This window comes from Erithacus rubecula, assembly GCF_903797595.1.
Source record: "Erithacus rubecula genome assembly, chromosome: 9".
Classification (NCBI taxonomy): domain Eukaryota; kingdom Metazoa; phylum Chordata; class Aves; order Passeriformes; family Muscicapidae; genus Erithacus; species Erithacus rubecula.
Genome location: NC_136660.1, coordinates 14,343,990 through 14,358,361, shown reverse-complemented (window position 1 = coordinate 14,358,361; position 14,372 = coordinate 14,343,990). Strand labels below are relative to the sequence as shown.

General features: G+C 36.9%; 1 protein-coding gene across 2 annotated transcripts in view; it reads left to right on the top strand.

The window, feature by feature from the left end:
• The window catches only part of ADK (adenosine kinase), a 269,130-nt gene that overhangs the window by 185,365 nt on the left and 69,393 nt on the right, over positions 1–14,372 (top strand). For both annotated transcript variants that reach the window (XM_079313206.1, XM_079313207.1), the window contains exon 7: positions 5,087–5,257. In XM_079313206.1, coding sequence (XP_079169332.1) covers positions 5,087–5,257 — 171 coding nt within the window. The remainder of the gene's footprint in view (positions 1–5,086; positions 5,258–14,372) is intronic.

The window sequence follows — 14,372 nt, the reverse complement described above, 5'->3', positions numbered from 1 at the left end:
AGCAGATGAGACTGGTGGCAGAGCAAACCTGAGGGATGCCTCTTCTGCCCAAGCGTGTGGCTTCAAGCTCTCTTTGTGTGCAGAATACACAAAATTTAACTAAGTCCAAAAGCTTTGACTTGGTTGTGTCTGTCATGTAATGGAGCAAGTTTTTTTGGCACCTCAGGACTCTCACTCTTTCATTGGAGCTGCCAGCACACTTGAAGTTAGATGATTTCTGTAGGGCTTTACTGAACCATGGTATTTATCAGGACTGTCACTACGTAACTGTCAAGCTTTCTGTGTGGCTGACAAATTCCACCCTTTAGATGGATGAAAGAGTGATGTCATCATAATTGCATTTTTATATAAATGCTTCCAATAAAATAATTTTGGATTAAATGATGTGTTCCTTTCCTGTTGGCAGAGTATAATTTGTCTTAAATGGCAGCAGACTGTTGTATCTGTTTTCCTGAAAGTTAAATATTTTGATTCACACTTAGATTTATTCATTTTACATTGTTACCAAAGAGCATTCCCAAATCAGCTCAGAATACCATGGTTCAAAATACTGTCATTCATATGATCAAGTTGTTTTCATGTAATCCACTCTGCAAATGGGTGGCAATGGAAGTGGAAGAGCTAGAAAGAAAGAAATGCATTTTAGCAGGTAGTAGATTTGAAAGCAATCCTAATTTTTATTATCACTGCATGTTTTTGAGGCCATATTGCTTCTTTACTATTAAACAGTAATAAATACCAAACTGCAAGGCTGTTTGTTATCATCTTGCCCTGCATTTGTTTGGAAATACTCAGGAAAAAGAAACAACTTGATCCTGATTGTGCAAACATTCCATGTATGTAATCCAGACAAATTTGTGAGCATGAATTCAGTGTAAGGCAAGGCTTCTCAGCTTGGACAGAATACCTTTTACAGAATTGCATTCACCAGAGCCAGAGTTATGCTGGTTTTGTGAGGTCACCTCTTCAACACCCTGTTTCTGTGCTGCTGACACTTTTGACACCCTTAATTTGCTGACTTCACATCTGCTGTAGACGGTGCTGTAAGAGCTTTAGTAGGTCAGAGGAAACCTTTTGGGTCTGTGTGTGTGATAAAAATGAGAGAGGTGGCTTACAAGACAAATTACTGGTGTGTAAACTCACCAAATCCTTCCAGTAATGCTAGTGTCTACAAAAAAAAAGAAGACATGAATATGAAAGACAATCCAATATTCACAGTACCCTGGCATATCTTACAAGGTGCATCAAAGAATTCTTGAATATTGTAGAAGTGATATTAATATTATATTCTCTATTGACTTTGTCCTCTGCTGTTGTGTACATCTTACTGAATTTTAGAAGTTCTTAAGTTACAAACAAGTGACTGTATCTCCCATAGCCATGTGTCTGCAATTCATGAATGCATCTTTCTTATTTCTTATTTTTGTTTTTTCTTACCCACAAATAAAATGGAGGTTTTTGCTTACATTGGCTAAGAATGGGACTGCTTTGTGCCTGTATACATACAAACATTCATGCACATAATTTATAATTCATGTACATCCTGTTTTTCTGGTGTGTATTTTGGTTCAGCCCTGCTCTCTGGCTTGTGGTACGATGGTACCTTCCTCCTGGCACAGAAAAGACACTCATTTCATTTTGAGCAGCAGGAAATAGTAGCACATCATGAAGCAGTAGCATCTGGTGTGCTCTGTCAGCACACGCCAAAGGAATGCTCTGTGCTGCTAATATATCTGATAGCCTTTAATGTTTTATAGGTTTTCTTAGTGTACTGTGTTCCTGCCTTTCACTTTCTGTGACTGCACTGCCCAGTTGTCACATGTCCTTCTATCACAGAATCACCAAGGCTGGAAGAGACCTTTGAGAGCACCAAGTCCAACCATCCACCCAACACTACCACTGTAACCCTAAACCCCATCACCCAGAACCAGATCCTGATGCCTCTTAAACACCTCTGGGATGGTGACTCCACCACATTCTTGGGCAACCTATTCCAGTGCTTGTCTAACTTAACAGTGAAAATGTTTCTAGTGTCTAATCTGAGTCTCCCCTGCCTCAGCTCTAGGCTCTTTCCTCTTGTCCTCTGCAGCCACAGAAGAGACCAGTCCCCAGTTCACTGCAAGCTCCCTTCAGGCACTTGTGGAGAGTGATGAGATCCCCCACGAGCCCCCTCGACACAAAACAATCCCAAGTTCCTCACCCATTCCTGCAATACAAGTTTTGTGGATCTTTTCTGAGCCTTGTTGCCCTTCTCTGGACACACTCCAGCACCTCAGTGCCGTTTCTGAAGTGAGGGGCCCAGAACTGAAGGCAGTACTTGAGGTGTGCCCTCAGGTACAGAAGGACAAACACTGTCACACAGTTTTTGCTGGCCATGCTATTCTTGCTACAGGCCAAGATGTCCTTGGTCTTCTTGGCCACCTGGGCACATTGCTGGCTCATATTGAGCTGGTTGTCCACCAGCATCCCCTCCTTCACATACATAGATATATACACAGTAATTTCATTTGTCTATGCAATGTACATTTTCCAGGCTGTTGGAATTTGTTTGTTAACTGTCTCATCCTTTGATTAGAGGAGTTTTCTTCATGGTTGTTCTAAGTGCCTTTGGGTTTTGAAGGTAAATAGGACCTCAGCACTCTCTGTAGCAGTCTAAGGTGTCTAAGGCTGGCAGTTAATTGTTAGAGTAGGGAAGGGCAGTTGGCATAGGCAATGCTTTGTATACATCTGACTGGACCAAAAGCAGTGGCAGCTGCAAGAGCCTGCAAGCTGAGTTTCTAAAGAAGTCACAGAGCAACTTTGCTCTGAATCCCAGTGAGATATAAGAAAACCTGAGGATTTTAGGGGAATTCATTCCTGTACACAATTGTAGCACACCACATTAGAGTGGTCAGTGGCTTCTGTAGTTGTAATTTAAGGTTAGGAAGCTGGGTTACTGTAACTACACTGGTCCTGGCTGCGTGGAATTCCACTAAAATAGAAACAAAGTCAATTAAAATACTTGAAGAGGGGGGTTGAATTAAGCTTCTTTAAATCAATATCTGTTCAAATTGTATTTTCTCCCTCCTTTGTTAATTCCATTATGTGGATTGTACTGCTACAATTTTGTTTTGCAAAGAAATGTTATACTTGGAAAATAGTTGTCATACACAGAACTCTTAATTTCTAGATGCTTTAATGTCAAACAGTTATTTAAATAAAAATATAAACAAAATCATGGAAGAATACAATTAAATGGCAGAAGTGATTTATAAGAAACCCAGAAGACAGAGCTGTAGCCTTTGAGATTTCCTGGCCTTTACTTTGCAGGATCTAAATAGCAAACTCTCCTATCTGTATCTCAGCACTTTTATGTTGCCTTTTCCAAGGAAAAGGGAGTTGGATGCAGGCCTGAGTTACATCTCATGGGGATAGTGTTCTGTGCCTTAAATTACAATCAGATGTATTTTATTTCAGATGAAGTTTTTAGCCTAAAATTGGTAAGAAGCCTAATTATTTGACCAGGTTACTATTTACACAGACCACTGTAGAGCAATCTGTCATCTATCCAGAGCTGGCAACACGTCACCCTTGAAAGATTTTTATATTGCGTTTGGAACATTTTTTTAAGAAATCCAGTTAAAAAAAAAAAAAAAAAAGAAAAAAGTTGTTTTTTTTTTAAATCCATCTCTCTGTTCATTAAATAAAAAACAAAAAGATGGTAGAGATTGCTATGGAGATTAGAAGTTATATAAACTGTTCATTTTCATTCTTCAGAATGTAAAATTAGTAAAGAAACTTGGATGTTTACAGACTTCCAGTCCTTCAGGATACTGACTAGCAACATGCATAGTAGGATTTTTGTGCCCTTTGGGCTTGGATTGTCAACTAGCAAATCATGCCCAGATTTTGAAATCAATCATGTGTCTTTAGACTGGAGATTGTGGAGTGAGGAGAAGTAAATAGATATACTCTCAAAGTAGTCTTTAATCTGTAGACTTATTTTTTCTAGTGATTGGAATTCCTAAAATGATCTGATAACTAAAGTATGCAGGCTGAAAATATAGCTGTTGTGTGATTCAGAGGCATAATCACATGGGTGAAAACTGGTAGATAAGACTGTGTCACTATTACATCTTTTGGAGTGTCGTGGTGGTGATGTTACAGATAGGCCTGAGATGGTGTTTTGTCAGACCCTCCTCAAAGTTGTTTCTCACTGTGCCTTAGGTATTATCTCTGGCCCTAAATTTAACACTTGCTGCTCATGCTTGAAAAGTGCTATTGCTCACTGAGTTTAGAGAACAGTTAATAAAATAAGTTTTAGAATTTTGAAAAAAAACCATGCAGAATTTGTTTATTTATTGCAAATTCTAAGCCTTTGTTTAATTAGTAGATGAATGAAACTGTAGGGGTTCTTTACTGGAATGTGTGGTTGGGGTAACCATCTGAATTCAAAATGGTGGCCTTGTTCTTCATAGTACTTAAGTCAACATTCCCAATTTATTAGACAAGCAGTGATTTGTGGAAGTTGGTACTACTTGAATGTTGATGTTCTGAGTAAAAAAAAGTATTTTTAGAAGAAGGGGGCAAATAAAATACCTATGTGGAAACATGAAAACCCCTAGGTATTTTTTCTGCAAAACAGTAATAAGTGCTACAAAGTGAGCATTTTCATTGTAAACAAGGTACTAATGTTTAAGGCAAGGGATTTCATTAGTCTCCTGGCTGTGTATAGAACCATCAGACTGGACTTTGGAATTAAGCAACACAGTCTGATTGACTCTAGTACTATAAAGGGACATGTAGAATTATAATATATCACATTTTAAGATATGAGCATCAGTCTTAGCTGCCATGGGAAAGTGTAGTCTGTGGAATGCAGAGGTAAGGAGTTACATTTCATTTTGAAAGACTGTGATTCTAGGCATATGCAGATTCTTTACCACATCTTTAATACCTTAATGGAAAGGCAGTATTTCCCAGAAGCTTTTATCTGTACACATGTATGACAAATGTGAGTTGGGAGAGACTTTACAGAAATAGCATGCTTCATGTGGTACCTAATATAAAATTAGTAACATACATTGATTTGTTTTGATGCTTGCAGGGATTCTTCCTGACAGTGTCACCAGAAGCAGTATTAAAAGTGGCTGCTCAGGCTTCTGCCAACAACAAGATCTTCAGCTTGAATCTTTCTGCACCATTTATAAGCCAGTTCTACAAAGAGCCGATGATGAAGGTTATGCCATACGTGGATGTTCTTTTTGGAAATGAAACGGTGAGTCTTAAGGCAGTAATGGAACTATTTGTATCTCTTGCACTTGGGTGTTTGTGTCTCAGAGCCTGCTTCCCCAGGACACAGCCTCAAGCTGTGCCAGAGGAGGTTCAGGGTGGATATGAGGAAGAATTTCCTCACTGAAAGGATTGTCAAGCATTGGAATGAACTGCCCAGGGAGGTGCAGGAGTCCCCATCCCTGGAGGTGTTCAAGGAAAGGCTGGACGTGGCACTCAGTGCTGCAGATCTAGTGGTGGGGTGATGGCCAGTCAGAGGTTAGACTTGATGATTTGAAGGTATTTTCCAACCTTGATGTTTCTGTGATTCATGGTGCTCCTTTTTTTATAGAGGGAATCTGACCATATGAGATGTCACTAGAAAGTTAAATCTATGGTCACTGGACTGAGATATTTCAGTAGATGCCTAAGATGTCACTTGACCTGTTAGAGGTTTACAATTTGCCCATTCTAGCAGGAAATACCCAACACGTTGGTGCTGTGTAAATAACTGTCCATGTGCCTAATGTCCTCACCCTGAATTTAACTCTGTTGGAAGAAAACATATGAAGAGCTAACACTGAGCTCCTGTAATTTGATTCCTTAACCCATAATGCTGCTATTAATAGCATTTTCTGTGATGAACACGACTCTTTGGGGAGAAGTGGGAGGAGAAAGCTAAGAAATAGAGAGTTAGTTTAAAAGGTTCTCATTGATTTTATGGTAGATGGAGTGGCAGCCCATCAAAGAAAGGCTTAGCTTTGTTGTGTAAGTTGGCAAACGGATTGCATGAAATTCTGCCTGAAGTCCATGTTAATGGACCAAATTAATTCAAATTTCCCTCATCATTTTTGATTTTGCTTCACTGCAGAAAATGTTCTTCAATATTTATTAGTTTTCTCAGCAGGAAAAGGTTAAAAAAAGCCTTGAAATGTGTGACACACCTAAATGGAAATGTGGGTTTGTCACTCAAGATAACTACATGAGTACAGGAAAATGGTGGGAAAGCAACTTGCTCCTGTCAGTGGTTATTCCTGATTGGGACACAGGGACTTGCACCAACACAAGTAAATTTTTAAACTATTGTCCACATGTCCTCATAGGGGCTAGCATTGTTACAGACATAGGACTTAAAAAGTAATTAAAAATGCTTATTTTTAAAACAAAGAAAATTGCAATGTTTTTAAATGCAGGGCTAAGGAAAACCTTGCTAACTCAAGTTAACTATACAGAAAAAGTATTTTCCAGACATGTTCTTGCTGTTTCCAACAGTTACCTTTATATATCTTTCTTGATATGGTCCTCACAAAGATGATATTGAGTATTTTTATTTAATAGCAGTATAATCTTGACACAAATTCCTGTCAGATTTCCTATCAGATTTTACAGATTAAGTAATACCAAGTCTAGATAATTTTGGAGCAGAATCCTTTCATAGAAACTTCTGGGATTAAAATTTGAGGGTCTTTTATATGAATATTGCTCCACAGACCTATAGGGATAATTCAGATTGTAGTGGTTCATTAGGTGCTATTTTTCATAGGTATTAGGTGCATTAAGTGCTATTTTTCATGCACTTTCTCATAAACTTTTCGTATATTTGTGTATTTTATAAGCAATAGCCCATGATACAGGTGAACTCCCATTTCAGAAATTTTATTCAGACTAGGTTAATTTCCTCTGTCATTTCAGTTTGTTATGGTATTCACCTGCTGTCAAAAATATTGTGTAGTACTGTTGTGTATGTTGAAGTTGAAAGACTTCCTGCATTTTCTGTGTATAATTTCTGAAGCATTTGGTGTCTTTCAGGATAAAATATAACTATTTAAACTTAAGCAATCACCCTTAAACTTGATGGTACAATATATATCGTACTTTAGAGTTCCAGCCTCTTTGTTACTTACACTAATCATAAAACCCTGGTCATTTTTTAGTCTCAGCTTCCTGCTGGCTGTTGCTGCTCTGGAGTTTTTGGAATGCTGCTTGCAGTGGTTCATGGTCTTGCCTTTCTGTGTGACTTGAAACCATGCTCTTGGCATGATGTACTTCTAGCTTTGAGTGCCTTCTGTGTCTTCTCATTGTCAGTATTTCTGCTCTCTGCACATGGTTTTTAATAAAGAGTAGTTGCAGAACTCAAAGCTCAGTCTGGCATGTTCTGCCTTCTGGTACCTTCCGCCCTTGGTTTTGGTGCTTTTTCTTTCCTCCATATGAATTTCAGCTACAAGCACATTCAGGATTTTTTTGTGTTTGTGTATATTTTGATGGGCCACGAACCACTTCAGCTAGCCAACACCAAATTTTTGTCCATTTGGTGTGGTTTACTTTTGCTTTTTTTTTTTTTTTTTTAATTTTTCATCAGTGTAAGTGAATAAGTTAACAAATAAACAAGGCATACTACATTGTGTTGCTGTTACTTCATTAGTACAGACAATTCTCTTAGACACAATTTTATTCTTCCCTATATTTATCTTCACATTATAGTCCAATAAAATTCTATTGTTAAGCACTGAGCTGTTTATTTTTTGAGTAATACAAAAACATCCAAGTGCAGCAAAATTCCAAATTGCTGCCATTCCTAAACTAAAAACAATTGGCCAAGTGATTTTAAATTACATCTTCTACTTAAAAATTTACATCTGAATGGAGATTGGTTATTTCAAGTTTCAGCCAGATGGTAATTAAAATGGGCAAGTTATAAACCTCTCAGAATAAATATTCTAGTTTTGAATGTAAATGCCAACATACCCTTAACTGCAGTTTAGATACTGAATGCTGTGGTAACAGCTCAGTATATGTATCAATTTCAGCATTGACCACTATGACCATTGGTGTTTTGATAATTTATTTAAATCTCTTTTATAACCTACCTAAACGTCTTGATTTTTTTTTTTTTTTGTATTTATTAACAGTACTTCATATAACAAATGTAGTACAGAACATTCAGAACAGGAATAATTATATGGTCATTGCAGCTAACCAAGTAGGGCCATTCTGCAGTCATTATCTAGCAATACATGACTGAAGAACTTGATTATTGTCATTGCTTTTAATTTTTATTAAATTAAGGTTTTTTTAATAGTGTCATTTTGCAAATGGTTCTTAGCAGTAATACCTTCCAAGCTACCATAATCACTGGATAATTAACCTGCCAGGATTAAGCACACTCTACTTTGCCTCAGGATGCTTAACTCTCAAATAAGGTCAATTATCTCCTGATGAAAACTGCTTTGTCACAAGTTGCTGCTTAATTCAGCTCTGAAAGCTCACCTTAGAATACATATTTTAAAACTCAGAGCAAGTTTCAGTAACAGAATGGTCAAAAGAGTGGAAGATTTGAAAGCAACATCTTTACACAGAGTTGTAAAAGTTTCCTACACAGCAATTATTTAAGGCAAGTAAAGGTGACTGGATTTGTATATATCACTTTCTATTTTCCTGGTCAGAGCTACATGTTGATGTACATTAAATACTTGACCAATCAAAGTCAGTAATGGGCCCAGGAATCTGAATTCAATTTCCAGTCTCCCCAGAAGATGTGAGTTACAATGGCATCTCCTCAGGGAAGGAACTCCCTTGGGGGAGCAGCCTGTGTATGTTTGCATGTGCACCTGGATAACAGTTTCTTCAGGATATAAGGGACACTGCAAGGTTTTCACATGATTGATCTTCACATCTGGCACCAGTTCATGACTCAAAGGAATATTTGTTGATATTGATGTGGTAAAGATCTTCTGGGTTCTCTTGCTATGTGTAGGCAGGACATCACTGAAAAATTTCAGAATTTAGAAACTTTGGAGTTACAGACGTTGAGCTTTTCATCTAGTGCTTTACAACTATTCAAAACAAAGCTATAAGCCAATGATGTAACTTGTGGTAGTCAATGTACAGTGATCAGTAGAGGGTGAGGAGGTTATGTAGAAGAGAAATTTTGAGTTTTTTTGAAGTACAAAATAATAAAGAAAACTAAGATAAGAATTATTCTTAAAAAATTCATCCTCTTCCTCTCTAGTGTAAAAAGCTGTTACTTCTAAACACCCAGTCTCTGAACAAATTAATTGCAGGATTATAAACTGGAGTTTTGCAAAGACAGAGCATCTGTGAGCCCACTGAGAAATTGCTGCTGGTGTGACAGCAAATAATGCTGAAAAGAAAGCAGGTTGTGTATGAGACTGGCATATTATGAGATGCAATGACAATAGCCTTAGTGGTGGTGATTCTAGAGTTAGAAGCCCTGAGCTTTAAAGAGATGAATGCCTTTGAATGGAGCAAGATATCAAATGGGTCTTGTCATCATTTCCTCTTCACAATTATACTGGAATGGTACATTGTACCTCCTTTATTTAAAATATTTTCAAATGAGGTTTCAAATACTTAACAGAAAGATCCCTACAAATGTAAGTGGTTTGGACAACAACCTTTAATACCCTTTTTAAGCCCTTATAAAGGCCAATCTCTTCAGTAACATGGAAAAACCTCTTCAGTGGCAATGAAAATCAGTAAATATAAAACTGAGGGTTTGGTGGGATTTTAGTAAGATTAGAGTGAACTTATTTTGAACTTGCAGGCAGTTTGTAGTTTTGTGCTTATTTTAACTGAGGGAAGAAATGGAAATTCTGGTAAGTTTTCTGGCATAAACTGTGTTCATCACACTAGGATTTATGCCTAAATGTCAGTTTCCAAACAAATTTATCTATTCCTTTTGCTGTAACCTCTCACTCCACATAATTTTATGCATTACATTAAGAAATGACACTGAGAACAACCTGCAAATTTCTACTGCTGCATTATCACCTGGGATCAGATTGATACCTGCAGGCTTAGGAATCTGCCCACAGCCCAGAAGAATCTTGAATGAGACATAATCACTTTTATAAGATAAATGAGCCTCGTGGTGATTCTCTTCAAACTAGTATGCACTCAAAATGGCATGACTGAATTGATTTTAATTTACACAGTACAATTCCTGCTGTTTCTAGACCTAGCAGATAGCTTTCCACAGCCATGAGTGTCCTTTAATGGTGGTGAGTTGTCTGATTTTGAGAAAACAATTAAGAAATAGGAGTCAGGAGAAAATTCGGTAGCAGATGTAATTTGGTGTGTAGAAGGAGGAAAATACAGTTTGACTTTCAATAAATAATGAAAGAGAGACCAACATTTCAGTCTGGTTTTCAGTATCAGATGGGACTGAGAAGTGAGGAACATAGCAGAAGTTGGCTGGTCATGCCATAAATATCACTAAATTTATGTTGCTGTTTGAAGTATTTTCAAGTAAGCATTTTTAATTATTTTTGAATGTTGGAAATTATTATTGAAAGGTGAATAGTAGATGGTATTTGAAACTGGATATCCTGAAGAGGTTTTAATACAGCTAACTTGCATGTATGTTATGTAAAGAGCCCTCAAGAATTATTTTCTTTTTATCTTATTGGACATGGTCTATATTGAGGTTATTTTCAGTCAGTGGTTGTTGGCAAGCTATCGTCCTTAAGAGTTCAGCCTTTACCTTCTACATCTCTGTTCACTTGGAATTAAATTTACAGAAACATTAATCATCTTAAATGACATTAAGTTGGGTGTAAGTGTTTTCCATTTCAGTTTATATACAGGTATTTTCTTTTTTATTGTGCTTTCAGTTCTCAGAAACTTGCCCCACAGGTGAGGGTAATTATCTTCAGTTTCTAGGCTGGGTGAGAGACTGAGGTTCGCACAGTTCCCTACAGGGAGTCTGTGCTTCAGTTAAGAACTGTAGTCAGATATTCTGACCCAGTTTGTTACATACACATGGGAAAAGATTTTGTAAGGAGACATGTCATCTTCCCTTCTATTTTAACAGGTAGAGGTTTTTAAGGTCAGCTATGCTGGTGTTTGCTTTTCTAAACTGCAGTAAACAGATAGTATTTCTTTATATAAATCCTACGTTTAAGATTTCTGCAAGGTCTTTGGAGGGAGCCTGGGAATTAAAAATTGTAATTCTGAATGGAGAAAAAATAAATACTGTTTTTCTTTGATGTTTTTGTAGAATTTTGATGCCTATTTCCTGCAGCAGGTGTTGTGTTTTCAATTATAGGGCAGCTATGGTGTTGTAATACTGCTCCTTAATTCATAGAATTAACTTTCTCAGTAGTGGAATATCCAATAAATTGTGGCCATCTGAAAAATGAGAGGGTCTCTAGCACAAGGGAGGTTGATAATGTCAGTGGCATGTTGTAAAGATGTGCTGTGGGAAGGATGCTGAAACAGCCCAAGGCTATTTCAGCTGCAGACAGTGAATCTGCTGCTTCTTCTCTCCTCTCTTTTTTTTCCTCCTTTTATTCCCTCCCATGTGAACTGCAGTGGCTCTCTAAGATAAAATGCTTTTAAATCATTTCCCAACCATGCAGCCGTTTTTGATAAAAGCCCTGTTATCTGAAATGATATGAATCACTGTGGAGTTAACCATACCTTTTACAACAACATATTTTGTTGTGATTCATTCTGTCTCAATTAATCATCTTATTTATCTATATTGTCTCAGCTGCTGCACTGAAATTCATGAGTAATAAGCAAGTAATTATTTTAGTATAGTTTACCTAGTACATTATGAATGAAAGGAAAATTGAGAGCCAAGTATTTTAATTTATATTTAGTGCTGCTTTCAGCTAATGTCTAGCTATTTAAGCAATTTAGGAACCCTATCTCAAAAAATGTCTTTCTTGTTTCCTGTTATGGGAAACAAGCAGGTATTTAGAAGCAAAGCTTATACTTTGCAACAGACTTCACTTCTTAAAACTAAAAATATTTTCTGGTAGTCTCTCAGAATGCTTAGGGGTATTTATCCTTCCTTATGCTATGCAGTGTTGAGACACTTTTAAGACTGTGAATACTGGAGAACATGCAGCACAAGACAGAACATGTCCTTTGAGAGAGGCAGGCAGATTCCACTGTATTTCAGCAGCTTGTGTTTTACTGACAATGATTGATAACCCTTTTCACTTTGTAGCACTTCCCAGAGCATCTCATGGCACTTCATAAACATTAAAGCTCAGAATAAACCAATAAGGTGGGTGTGTAGTCTTGACTGTTTTACAGGTGGACAATTGAAAGGTTATTTGCCCAAGGTCATACAGCAAGAGCAGAGCCCGGAACAAGTAAAATTGAATTTTAACTTTTTTCTTCAGTTAAGTGTCCTGAAATGTGTTCAGCTGCTGAATACATTTTGGGCAAAACTTACCTGTCTGGAGGAAAAGACCTGCTGAACCTGGCTTCCAGTTTTCAGTATCATATTAACATATGTCTCAAAAGCCTTTTAAAGGTAAATTATATATGCTTTTTAATACTCAGATCACTAAGGCAAAGATATATAGTATATAATATCTAATATATAATTTAAGAACTGCAAAAATAAAAGTAGGAATAAAATTGAGTTGTGCAGTTGATACAAACAAGAACAGAGGCTGAAATGTTCACAAGAACTTCATTAAATCAGTGTAAATTCAGAACTTTGCAATTTCACAGAGATATTTGCAGATAACAATGTAGGTGAAAAATATGTTACAATAAAGCTTTGTTTTCCAATCCAGCTGAGGTTATTCAGTGCCTCCACATTTCAAGCCCTATTTGGGGCACATGTAGCCAGTTTCTCATTCAGAGTACTGTTAAGTTATGCTAAAGCTTCTTATGTCAACATGTGCTGGAGGTTCTCCCCTTGCTACAGGTAGTCCTTGCAGTGGATTGTAAGGCTGCAGTGCCATGTTATCCCCATGGATAGCATCTAAGTGTGAGCTGATGCAGACCTCTCTCACCTGCCCTTATCACATTATGTCATCTGCCCCCTTTACTCAGATTTAGCAATTTTACATCCAGAGCAACAGTGGGTTCTGTGGGCCAAACCACTGTTAATCACTGAGCTTGTCCAGCTCTCTCAGACAACACAATCACTAGATCTGATTAGATGAGAGGGTAATGCATGGTGGTACACAGGATTTCAAAAGAGAAAGCCTGATAACCTCTCTGTTTCATCAGATATAAGCAGCCAATGCTGTTAGGGTCTCCCAGGCAATACAGCAAAGAAGCATTCATTGACTGACTTAAATGTTATTATGCATGGATAAGTTGTATATAAGCTGTAAAAGTTCTTGGACAGAGGTTTTTATATAAAAGAGACAATTTTTACCTGAAGAGTACATGTTGATGCTTTCAGAGTATGTGTTGATGCTTCCTGTGCTTAGAAATTTGAGGCTGAACAAAGGGTTCTTAAAAAGGAAGAAAATGGTTTTTAAGGACATTTAAGGAGACAATAGTAGGTCCATGCTGATGTTCAGAATCTTGAAAATGTGGTTTGGAGGTTTTGGAATAGAATTGGCAATATCTTTATTATGTTAACCTATTTTTCTGTACTATTGCATAGCACTGTTTTCTCAAAACTGCAATTTCAGCCTTGTTCTTTCTCTCATGTTATCTTTCTCTGTCAACACCTTCCTTCGCTCTGTTTATATAGCTCATACAATATTTTTATTCCCTCAAGAGAGTTTCACATCTCATTATAAATCTATTAGCTAGTTTCATTTTTCTGGCTTCCTTCAACAAGGAAGAGCAAAATTAGGCATTTCTTTCCAATTAGCTATATAATCTTCTGTTACCAGGATTCCTTCTGTAGATTTTATAAGAATTATTTTGATGAATAATAATTGATGTTTCCTTGAGACTATAGAAAAGCTATGTATAAGTAAATCAATGCAAAGAGATTTTTCCTTCATGCACTGGCATACACATTGAGGGCATTTAGAATGGACTTATACTAAACTATTACTGATTAAAATCTGTATTTTATTTTGAAGTTATAATTTAAAGTTGAGGCAATAACATTGAATTGAAAGCTAATTGTGCACTATATTATGAAGCATATGCAGTGTGGCATAAATATATACAGGGGTTGAAAAAATATTTTGCTAATTTAAATTTTTTTTTCAGAGTTTTCCTAAAAGCAGGAAATAAGCTTGTGAAATAAGTAGAAAAATATATATTGCAGCATACCTAAAATATTTGAAAGATAGATAAAAGCATCCATGGTTTTCCCAAAGGCATTAATTGATCTCTTAAACCTTGCCTTATTTATAAACTTAAGCCACCCCGTTTATAACAGC